This window comes from Bicyclus anynana, chromosome 17 (assembly GCF_947172395.1).
Source record: "Bicyclus anynana chromosome 17, ilBicAnyn1.1, whole genome shotgun sequence".
Classification (NCBI taxonomy): Eukaryota; Metazoa; Arthropoda; class Insecta; order Lepidoptera; family Nymphalidae; genus Bicyclus; species Bicyclus anynana.
In genome coordinates, this window is record NC_069099.1 from 11,935,136 (window position 1) to 11,947,580 (window position 12,445).

At 37.0% G+C, this 12,445-nt stretch overlaps 1 protein-coding gene across 1 annotated transcript in view; it reads left to right on the top strand.

Annotated features, from left to right (window-relative positions):
* Positions 1-6,806: 6,806 nt before the first annotated feature.
* LOC112046768 (protein unc-13 homolog B) overlaps positions 6,807-12,445 on the top strand; it is a 463,016-nt gene continuing 457,377 nt past the window's right edge. Inside the window, exon 1 of the mRNA XM_052886522.1 lies at positions 6,807-7,139. Coding sequence (XP_052742482.1) covers positions 7,118-7,139 — 22 coding nt within the window. The 5' untranslated portion in view covers positions 6,807-7,117. The remainder of the gene's footprint in view (positions 7,140-12,445) is intronic.

A 12,445-nucleotide genomic window follows, 5' to 3' on the forward strand; every position in this document is an offset into this window, starting at 1 on the left:
GCTTTGGCACACCGGCGAACTGTTTGCCCTAGGAGAGTGATAAAAAAATGCATTTTTCTTTAAGAAACTTACTTTTACTAAGCCAATTATTCTAGATACTTATTTAAACATCATAGTATCATCTCCATACACTTTAATACAGGGGTATACCTGGGTTCCCTGGGCCGGCGTTGTTTGGGCCGGTGGCCATTCGACTTTCTGTCCTCCCTTTGCGATGGTCTTGCGTGTACTTACGGGTATGGTAGTAAATATGTTAAATAAATAAGCGACCTGATAGTCGGATCAAATTCAAAAATGCGGCGTCTGAAAAGGAAGTATCCGTCGCATGTATACAGATTCAATCTATACTAATATTATAAAGCTGAAGAGTTTCTTTGATTGAACGCGCTGATCTCAGGAACTACTGGTTCGATTTGAAAAAATCTCTCAGTGTTAGATAGCCCATTCATCGAAGAAGGCTGTAGGCTATATATTATCCCTGCATTCCTACGGGAACGGGAATTACGCGGGTGAAACCGCGTGGCGTCAGCTAGTCTTTAAATATTTAATTTTTGGTAATATGATTAATTTGCGGTCTGAGTGCGATGCAGTCGAATGTATTGGGATGATGATAGCGTAATCATCGCAGATGTTACTTCTACAAATTACTTTAATATCATCATAATCTTACAATAAAGCAATTAAATAAATACGTGTGCGTCTCGGGTCGCTCAACACTATACTAAAGACTTTCTGGATGAGTACTGTTTACCTACAGACAAATTAAAAATGAGGTTATAAATCACTAGTCATTTCACACCTAATAATAACTATAATTAACTTGTTCTTAAATGAATGAAAATAAATTAACCATACATAATATAAAATAAATAAGTTATGAAATGACATGCGTTTTCTACCTACACTTCTAATTTCTTTGTTGGTAAACAGTACTCATCAAGTAAGGCTGTAGTATAGTGATAAATTAAACCCGATCCTGTATGCGTGAAAAAAGGGAAGCATGAGTAGCGCCGTAACGCGTTACGTTACGAAGCGGATTACTCTACAAGAAGTTATCACTTCAAAACTAATAGGGATGATGAGTTTGTCCTTTATATTTATATTAGTACAGTAGTTGCTACGGATGCTACGCGCCAGTTTCGCGTAGCGTTGTAGGCAAAGCTTATTTTGGAACGTCTTTTGTGCCATGTAGGCGGTGCAAATTTAATATTTCATAACCTGACCCAGGTCTCGACAGAACCTCGTGGTCCAAATCTGTATTACCCATTGGACCAACATTGGTTTTACATAACGTCAACACCAGTGGATATAAATAAAAATTGCACATAAATATGAAAAAAATCTGTTATTTTTAGTTGGTGATGAGAACATTCTAATAACATCTCGGCAAGTTACGTACGCTGTAAATTGCATACGCAACACGCAATATGATGGCAATCTAGCTCGTTCAATCTGGGTCAGGAGGCTCGCACATCGGAGTACGCTGGTAGCACCCCCAACTGCTAACAATCGATTGATGTTGAACTGCTTAAGTACAATTTTGTATTCTCACCGTTTATAATAAGGTTGTAAATTGAACGTGTCTTTCCAATGGGGAATACTTCGTAGGAATCGTGTCGTTTGTGACGTCACAAGAGTGTCGCGCGGACTTTCGATCGATATCCGCGTTTGAGTTCGACTGATTCCGCCGAAAGTCGGAAGGGACGAGTGACGCCGACTACACGTGCGAATTACGTAACTAAGTTAGCACAACAACTCATTGATAAAGATTATTTATGTAACGAAGCAGCGTTGCGGTTGTTTACTATACGTCCGGTTTTTCACAGACATCGTATCTTTAGTAAAAAAAAAAATCAAGATAAGTACTAAAATAAGCCTAATATAAAACGCCAGACGTTTTAATCAACGGTAAAAGCACAGTTGGGACAAACCGTACTGGAAAAACCTATTTAAGCGGCCCTGTTTGAGTAGTGTAGGTAGGTAAGCCTACTTACCGCTTACTTTGCCTAAGGTTCGTAAGTACTTAGACGTTAATGTTACCTGTGCCTCTATCAAAAAGTAAAGTAGGTATAAACTGAGCGCCATCTCCAGATTACTTCCGCTCCAGCAAAATATGGGCTGCCAACGATATTTTCAGCTTGATAAAGTCTTGAAAAATGTCTCTTTATCTAACGAGTTAACTGCTTCATATTTTTAAGATTTATAGGGATAACGTCGGATAACTAATTAAATGTTCAACAATTTTTAATCTCATTTGCTCGGAAAAGTTTCTTTTGCTCGGCGAAATCAGCAAGTAAAAGTCGTTGCTGCTTATGCAGGAAAATTAATTTGAATTTAGAACGAATGAAGTGGGTAGTTGGTAAACGTGTAATACGAGTTCCTCGAGTACGGGTGGTGTTACCATTCATAATCGTTTATTATTATAAAATGGAGGTATTTATGTAAAGGAGGATGGCGAATGTGGAAGTCATACTCTGAAGTGTCGTACACTCACACATTTGTATTAATTAAAACTATTATTTTATAAGATGTTTGTAAAAAAAATATTTAGATTTTACAGAACGGGAATCAAGATTACTTCTATACTTAGCATAGTCAAATTGTTCTACTTGTTGCCTACAACCAAAATACCTTGTCGTATTTATCAAGCAATCACGCAGTTGTATGTCAGCGGCGGCGTTTTTCACATTTATGTATAGATGGGGTACCTACTATTTTTAAGGTATATCTTTTTTCTCCCTGCTTTTCAAGACTGCTTACCATTTGCTTTTTTCTTAGTTTAATCATGATAAACCACTATTAAGAGGTTTCCATTATGTACGCTATTTCTATCTGCTAGTCCCAAAATACATGCAATCTCACCATTCTTCTTTGTTATGACGGTGACAGTATGAATAAGAGGGTTATTGGTGACTTGAGTTTATTTCTTTGTTGAGCACCGTTCTTACTGTCACGTTGTTCTGTCGTGTTAGTGATTTTGTGCAATAATGTTTTGTAGTGTGATTGGTCGTAAATTGTTTAGTGTGAGTATGGAGATATGTCAGCCAGGGGATGGTGAGTGCCAATGCATTCTAAAAGGATACTCTAGTCTAAATCTACATCCAAGATCACATAGAAACCGTGCTCTGGGATCAGCTCGATGATCGACGATGAAATGATCGTACAATCTCTGTCGCTGCTACCCGTCGTGTTATTCAAGGTCTATGTGAGTAACTTTTCCTCTTTTTTCAATACGAGAGCTCTGAAATGAAGTTAGCCAAGTCCTTATATCAGTTAGCCGATAAGGTAAGATTTCGTAATCGACAGCAGTAGCAGGGTACGTTACGCCGCGATACTACTGGTTACTATAGAAATAGACACATTCCGCTTACCTTGGCTATCGACAGGTCGTCTACCGCTTCAGACCGAACGGTAGACGGATGACAATATGGCCAAACCTTTAGTAGTGTTCAGTAGTACTCACGCTGTAGCGACAAATGATTTTCCTCTAAATGGATTTTCCGCTATTCCGAGGATTATTCCGATTTTACTTTTAATAAAATATACATAAGTTAATACGTTTGCTGCGGTACGAGGTCAATTGACCTTGTACATCTAGTGTCTCCAAGAGTTACGAGGTCAATGGACCTCGTACCGCACCAAATAAAGTTTTAGTATGAGGTCAAAAAACCTCGTACCAGAGGAAAGTATAGAAAAATCAGTGCCGCAGCGATCGTGTTAATCTTGAGCGCTGTTCTCAAACACGTCAGACGCCTTGTTCCGTGTCACGGAAATCTCAAAACGAATTAGAGTAATGTTATGGCGTCTCCTGTTGCCGTTTGTTTTATGTGCAGTTGGTTTCATGTGACGTCACGACATCGCCTGCGCCTGCTGCTACGGTGTGTAGTCGGCTACGAACTTGTACCTGTAACAGAATCGAATAACATGTATTTTTTTTCTTGGTCTCTCTACGGCGCGTCGTCAATGCCTATCGCCATTGACTAGCGTTGCGCCTAAAGTGTTTTCAGATAGTATGGGTACCTACGGTGACAGTTGCCTTATGACGTTCATAATACGAACTGTTATTGTGAATCGTGACAAACTTTCAATAGTGAAACGAACTGTCACCGTACCCATGCTATCTGAAAAACACCATAACTCTTCGAGAATTGTGTTTAGTAGTGAGTCAAAGACTCATACTTATATTGCGTTACTTATAATGTTAACCTTCTGTGTCAAAGGAGTACTTTATCTTGGTGCTAGCCCTGGTAGTTGGAACTACGATACGATATACTAATATGATATGATGGTTGATATTAGTCAGTCACTAGTCAGTTTTCCTTATTACTTAAATATTTCAACCAAGCATTTACATACATAAGGTACTTTACGTAGAGAGGGATTTTGGTCTAGACAGACTGCCACAGTATAATTAAAGCATGTCTCGAGTACTAGTACTAATTTTATGCAGCTTTCCAAGTATCACCATCCGCGTTTAGTGACAAGGGTTATTTTCAGACAGGAAGTAGATACGTACTAGGTATCGAACTACTTAGTAGGTAGCTACTTTAATATTCTAGCAACTGAGTAATTTGGCGGGAAAATCGTAGTAAATATGTAAGCTCTCGTTTTAGTTTCATTGATTTGTTGTATTTTACAGTTTTATTGCATAAAGTCGCCATTTTATTCAATATAGTTATGTTCACAAGCGAAGTGAAGGTTGAACAAGAGTGTTTTATGTGATTAATTCAATTTTCTCGGTTGACTCTATTAAAAGTTTTAGTAAGGTTGCCTTCCATTTTCTAAAGCATTACATGACTAGGACTAACTGACTGCCAACGACCCAATGACGGACAGTGGGCTATATTAATTAACCACTTTCGCCCTAATACGGCAATTTTTTGATAAAAATTATTACTATATGACTGGCTAAATGTATTGCGAAGCGTTATTGATGCAAAAACAGCAACTGAGTAAATAGTGTTCATTAATTAGCCTATATAAATTGTGTGAATTTGAATTCAAACTTAGCATGCGGTTTCAATGCAGTGAGGTTAGCTTAGAGTGATAATGTTTGGCGATCTCTATCAAATGTAAAAGATAACGACCGGTATCAATGGCTGTTCAAGGCAAGGGGGTATATAATACTGACTTTTAATTCAGGACTGCTATTGAGAATTTCTTGACAAAAGAAAATTTCAAAATTAAATAGCCTGACTCTAGATTCGAAACAAGGACCTTGGGATCTAAATCTACGTTAACTACTGGCCAACGAGGATGTATGATAAAGCTGAAGGGTTTGTTTGTTTGTTTGATTGAACGCGCTAATCTCAGGAACTACTGGTCCAATTTGAAAAAATCTTTCAGTGTTAGATAGCTCATTTATCGAGGAAGGCTATAGGCTATATTATCCCCGTATTCTCACGGAACGGGAACCATGTGGGAAGCCGAGCAGCGTCAGCTAGTTAAAAATAATATGCAATTTAGTACATATTATTACGGTAAAACATATGGTTGTAAGGCTATATCATATATCTAGTAGGTAAGAATAGTACCTAAATAGTAGATAAGGTATAAGAAGTATAATTAAATTACTAAGTAAAATAATATTGAAGTGCTATAAATAAGTAACATGGTATTTAATCGTACCTACAATAGTATAAAATGTAGCTGCGACGTGGTTTAACATCGAAGTTCTTTTCTAAAGTAACTTTCTTATTGCAGTTTATATTGCTTCCTTTCTTTGTCTAAGCTTCTTCGCAACCGACGCTTTCTGGAATCAGACAAGACATTAGTTCAAACTATTCTACTTTCCTGGTGTTATCAGCACAGATCCTAATATCTTCTTTATGATGGCTAGTTATTCTATAGGCTCTTAAGTCGTATTATACTTAAATATAAAACTATCCTTCCTTCAAAAATTATAAATTTGCGGTTTATATTTTTACTCCTTAATCACGCATACTGTCTGAAGTCTAGTAAAAATTAAATATCTCATCTTTTGTCATTTATTCAACAAAAATTTAGCTGCTTCGTTCACCTAATGTTATGGACTTTATAATTTTATAAATATACTTGACCAATTTGGAGCATACTTGTCTAAAAAATACCTATTCACTCTTGCCTTGAAGAAGAAAAAAATTAATAATATGAATACGTAATAAGTATTATATAACTAGACTGCCTAAGCAAAATCACGAAACAAAATTTAACCGCGATAACGACGTAAATCAAACAGGTAGGTAGGTAGCTTCAATTATGAGTGATAATAATCTTTCAGTTGATTGAGGAAACGTACTTATTCTGACATTTACTTTTCGAAACAATACACCGTAAATCATTAAACTTCAACTACATATATATATTTAATAAATAGTTACAGAGAAAGAAACAGGTGACCTGCACGACGCTGTTTCAAAAATCAATAAAAGTTAAACTTTCGTAGCAATTTCTTTAAGCTCTACAACTCCAATAAACGTTCCAGCCATCCGAAGTTGCGGCGGTCTATTCCTTATTACATAAAAATCAACACGCGTTGCTAGGAGAATATTGACATGGGCTTGCAAAATTTTCCAAGTTTGTCTCTCGAAGATTTCCGCATCCGACCACCGATATAGCTGCAACAGTAAGAGGAGTAGGCCAGTGCAATAATTGCATCCAGTTTAACCGGGTCCGATCGATGTGAGGGTATTTACCTCGCCGGGCGAAAATAATCCGGGTGCCGGTGATGTCAGAAGACGTTCCCACTGCGCCTGCGCGTCGGACGTGAACGTAAAAATGTGTGGATGCGCTTTCGAAGCCTTATTACTAGTCGAGCCGACACGGCGAGCTTTCGTCGCGTCCCGAGCCGCGGAGGCGCGCTCGCGTGTGTAGTTCGCGCCGGACCTGAGAGAGCTAGTGCGCGGAGCAGAGTGTGATGAGTGCCGCGGGCGGACGCGCCGGCCGGCGGAGGCATGTCCTGCGGTTTGTAGGTTGATGGCGAGGCGGCGAGGCGTCGGGCGTCAGTCGGTCGCCGGGCCGCGCAGAGCCGGGCGCGCGTGTGCTACATATGGCGCCCCGCGGCGGCCGGTGAGGCGCCGGCCCCGCCGACCGCCTCGGGTCGACGGGCCAGCCAGGCCAGGCGGACTCTCGTCCCACCATGTCCTTGCTCAGCGTCACAGGTGCGTACTTTCGCGCCACTTCTGGCGAGCCTGCGCTTTGTTGCCTGACGTCTCACGCAATAGCTCCGGTCGTTATGGACGCGAGTACGGCACAAAGCCTACGTTTTAGGCTGCTCCATTACGTATTAATGCTTTCAGTTTTAATTACATCTCCATCTAAAACGTGATTCCCGCCGTATCATGTAACATGTTCCATTTTCGTTTCTATAACGCAACTATCTCGCACATATCGTTTTATTCTCTGGTTCAAGTTAGTATTTTTGGTTTATCTTTTGTGCGTCAATGCGATATCGATAAATCCAGTTCTGAACATGAACCGAACCTAAATATTTACCGCATGTTTTGCTATCATGAGGTTCGAGACATTTATGTAAGACCATTTGATGTACGTACGTAATTGAACAAAAACAAAACAATATAGGTTAATAGTTAAGTTTTAATAGAAATATTAAGCGTTGTTGACATAATGTATCAATTAAAACCCATGTTTCTTTTATTATTTTACGTTTGGTAAATTTTGTACATGGTTCAGAGCACAAACAGAAACCTAATGTGTTAATGCGTTGAGTTATCAAATAATATTATAATACTTATGTTATGGTTATTTAACCTATAACTATAAATATTACTATAACTATAACGAATTTTATTTATTTTACCCAAATTTATCAACCCAATTTAGAGCGGAATGGTGGATTTATGCTGTAGAACTTCTGCAGTATGAGATATGGGTTGGTAATGAGAGAATTGAACTGTGCCTCGCCGTATAGTACAATATTTCATACTACACTGGTAATATTGACGTTAAAAATTTTTCTTCAAGAATCAAAATCTGTAATTACATAATCATATGTTTTTAAATACCATTATCTAATATTCCCCTTTCTAGTATTTAACTACGAGTATGGATATATGTCAATGGGTTTGTATAATATGTCAATGGATAGGCATATACCAATCGATAGGTATATGTTAATCGATAGGTATATGTCAATGAATAGGTATATATCAATGAATAGGTATATGTCAATGGATAGGTATATGTCAATGGATACGTATATTTCAATGGATAGGTATATGCCAATGGATAGGTATATGTAAATGGATAGGTATAAGTCAATGGGTAGGTATAGGACAATGGATAGATATATGTCAATGGATAGGTATATGTCAATGGATAGGCATATGTTAATGGATAGGTATATGTCAATAGATGGGTATATGTAAATGGATAGGTATATATCAATGGATAGGTATATGTCAATGGATAGGTATATGTCATTGGATAGGTATATATCAATGAATAGGTATATGTCAATGGATAGGTATATGTCAATGGATAGATATATGTCAATGGAATGGATATTTCAATGGATAGGTATATGCCAATGGATAGGTATATGTAAATGGATAGGTATAAGTCAATGGGTAGGTATAGGACAATGGATAGATATATGTCAATGGATAGGTATATGTCAATGGATAGGCATATGTCAATGGATAGGTATATGTCAAAAGATGGGTATATGTCAATGGATAGGTATATATCAATGGATAGGTATATGTCAATGGATAGGTGTATGTCAATGGATAGGTATATGTCAATGGATAGGTATATGTCGATGGGTATATGTTTCAATGGGTAACCCAGTGACATGCACCTCATAGATGCAAAAATACGTTACCTTCCCAGGACACTATAAGAAATTTGCTTTTATTTCAATTTGTATATATAGTGTTTACCGAAGTTAAGTACCTTGTGTACGCCACAGGTTGAACCGATAACCTTTCGAACCAAATCCATTCACCTTCCGTAGCACTCTCATAACTCGCACAACATAACAAAAGCTCATCTCCATATAGTTTCCGTATGAAGATTATTTGAAATACTAGACAGCTCAATATATCTTTTCATCCTTTCAGCAAAGCGCACCACCACGTACATAAATAGGTTGTTCGTAACTCTACTTTCAATGGATTTTCTATTTAATGCTAAAGAAATTCGAGACGTGGCCCGATATAGTTTTTCAGAACGCTGCAGGCTTAGGACGAGTTTGCTACAAATGGAAATATTCAATTCCAAGTATTTCAGAGCTTTTGAAAGTTTCGATTATGATCTTATTTATTTATGATCGTAAAGAATAATATATTTTATTGCAGATGCTTCATAAAACAGTTAATTTTTTTGGATTTTCTTACAAATCCATTTCTAAAATTCTACCACTACAGCTGGCCTATTCACTAATTTGGTCTTTATTAACAACCTATTAAAATAAATATTAAATCAACTGAGAAAACTCATCTACCTACAGTATCCACGATGGGTTGTCAGGCACCGGATGACATGTGTTAAACTCAATTTCGTATATATGTCAATTAACATACGTCAAAGTTAGTGAATTAGCCTACATAGCTGTGACTGCTGAAAGTAATTAATATTTTCAATGGTAACTTACAATACGATTTTTTGAAAATTCTATACCTCGAGTTCAATATAAATTAAAAAGCGTTAAAATTAAATCGCGTTAAATTATCGAGTACAGGTAGTATATAACTTTTTAAAGAAAATACAACATAAAATTTTTTTTTCCATTCTAATTAGTTCTAGAGCGAGAGAGAAATTAGTATTAGCGTGTTAAGCCAAACAAATAAACTCTTTTTTAATATTAGCATAGACAATAACTCCAATATTTGTGCAAAATGTTAAATATGCAGCCGAGTTGAATGACCTACAAGGAAATACGAATAAAATTTCTATAATATATTCCTCTATCTCCTTTAGGCGTTTACCGAAAACCCGCAATGCATAGCATTATTGTAAAAGCAATCTAAATACAGCAATAAATAAGGTTCAATTTCCTCAATTCACAGCCTAATGGTAGGTTGGAAAATTGCTACGTTATTCGGTGCATTTACGAATAACGGCTGGCTTCCATTCCTAATTAATAGAAGCTTACATTGTGCGGCCAGATTAATTATATTATAAAACACTATTACGCAATTAAACGATTATCGTTTATATCGTTCTCAATTGATCCAATTTATTACGTACCTACCTACTACAGTAAATATTTATCTATATATTATAATAAGGGTATTTATTTGCACAGTACTCGTATTATGCAAATAAATAAGTTATTAGAAGTAGAACTAATATAAAATTTTCATTTAAAACGTAATTTACTTATATTAGATATTTTACGGGATATCATATCTATACTAATATTATAAAACTGAAGAGTTTGGTTGAACGCGCTAATCTCAGGAACTACCTACTGGTCCGAATTGAAAAATTATTTCATTGTAAGATAGCCAATTTAACGAGGAAGGCTATAAGCTATATACTATCCCCATATTCCTACGGGAACGGAAACTACACGGGGGAAACCGCGTGGCGTCAGCTAGTAAAATCATATTTCCGGTCGCTATCCAACCATGCAATCTTTGAGTGCGTGGGGTTCGAAGGGGAAAGGAGTAACGCACGCCAAGGCGGTGAACCACTGACAAAAGCAAACTTAGTGCCATATATGTTGGAGAACAAGGAAGCCTGGGCTAAGGGGGCGAAAATGCTACATAATATTATGTGACGACGCGTGAGAGACGAATGGGATCGCCAGAAAGCAAATATCGAAGCGTGATAGACCACCCCTTCTTGAAGTAATGCACGTATACTGCAGTACCAGGAAGGAAAGGTGGAGATGAGATAAAAAAAAATTGCGGTCGCTAAACTCTTAGCTTCTTAGTAAACCTTCGCTAGAGAAGGTTCTATTTTTAACCGAGTTTTCAAAGAGTTACCGCGAATGTTACTAGCGACTACGGACATAATTGCTTATATTTGCCAATAACCACACCAATAACGTGTAATATTTTGATATATTTATCACTGCCCCCCCTACGCGCTGGTGGTCAGTGGCCGGCGTAATGGAGGCACGCGTTTGTTGCGTAGGTGGCAAAGGGCACAGTTCGTAAAGTGATCCCACTTCAGCGTCGAGAGCAACAAACAACGTTCAACTAAAAAGCGTTTTAAATATCACGTAGAAGATTTCGTCTAACCACTTTATACTTTTACATTACAGTCCAAAGTTTGCTAGCCTTTGTTCTTTACTTGTGAGAAAACAGGGTATTTATGTTATGTAATTTTAAACATGAACCACTATATTAAGGGTCAGTGATTTTTTTTGTTGTTGCGGTATTCTAACATGAACTTTTGCACATAAGTCACATTTAATACAAACAAAACTAAATCGTTTTATCTGTTTGAAAGCTATGGTGCTACAGAAAGACAGACGTGTTAAACTTATAACACCCCTCTTTTTGCATCAGTGGTTAAAAATAAAGCTTTCGATATTAACATTATATTGATATTTATATTAACATCTTTCGATAATATTTTTGAGGATCTAACTTTTTATCAACTTTCTTTGACGTTATTAAATACCATGGTGCATGGTTTACGTATTTATTTGAACCCAATTTACTAAGAAGTCTACAAAAAACAAAATCTGATTTCAGAAATCAGAATCGTTTTTAGTGCCATATAAAAATAGCATTTACTAATTTACTTTGTCTTAACTCTTAAGACGTAAGTACTTCGTCTTAACCCTTAACATGTTAGCTAGGCTTTTGTACTGTATGTATATTAGCTCGGTAGTTCGGTACATAGGTTTATTGACGACGTTTGCTAGGAACAGAAACACAACAAACAATGTTTGGCTCCTTGCCACATGGGTTATAAATTATTCACTATTATCCTCTCCCGAAACTCCGGCTCAGCGATCCGTATTGATTTAACTCAGGGCATGTGACGTTGTTATTTAATAAACTAACTATGAATACTTTACTCATCATCAGCATCATCATCATCATCATCATCAGCCTATAGGGCAATGACCTCCCTCAGGGACTTAGACCCACTGCACTGCTTCGATGCATTGGAATTTTGGGCCTAGTTTGAGAAAATCTATCATTGCAAGGATTAAAGTAACACATGTTAATGATAATTATGACGATTTAACGTGCTCTCAAAGGCACGGGGTGTCAAAACCAGGCAGATTTTTTTACTAAGAATTTATTCGGTTTAAAGATATTTATTTCTCCAAAAAAGAATGTACTGTTCACATAACTTAGAGTTAACATATCGTCATTTTTGCAGACAGCATGCATTATTGTAACAAAATTTTAATTACATTGTTTTTTCAATATTTTGTCCAAGTTTGTGAGGATGTAGGATTTAATCGATTTCTTGAATGCTTTTATGTTGTTTAACTCCTTAATGGAGTTTGGCAGATTATTATATAACTGAGCAC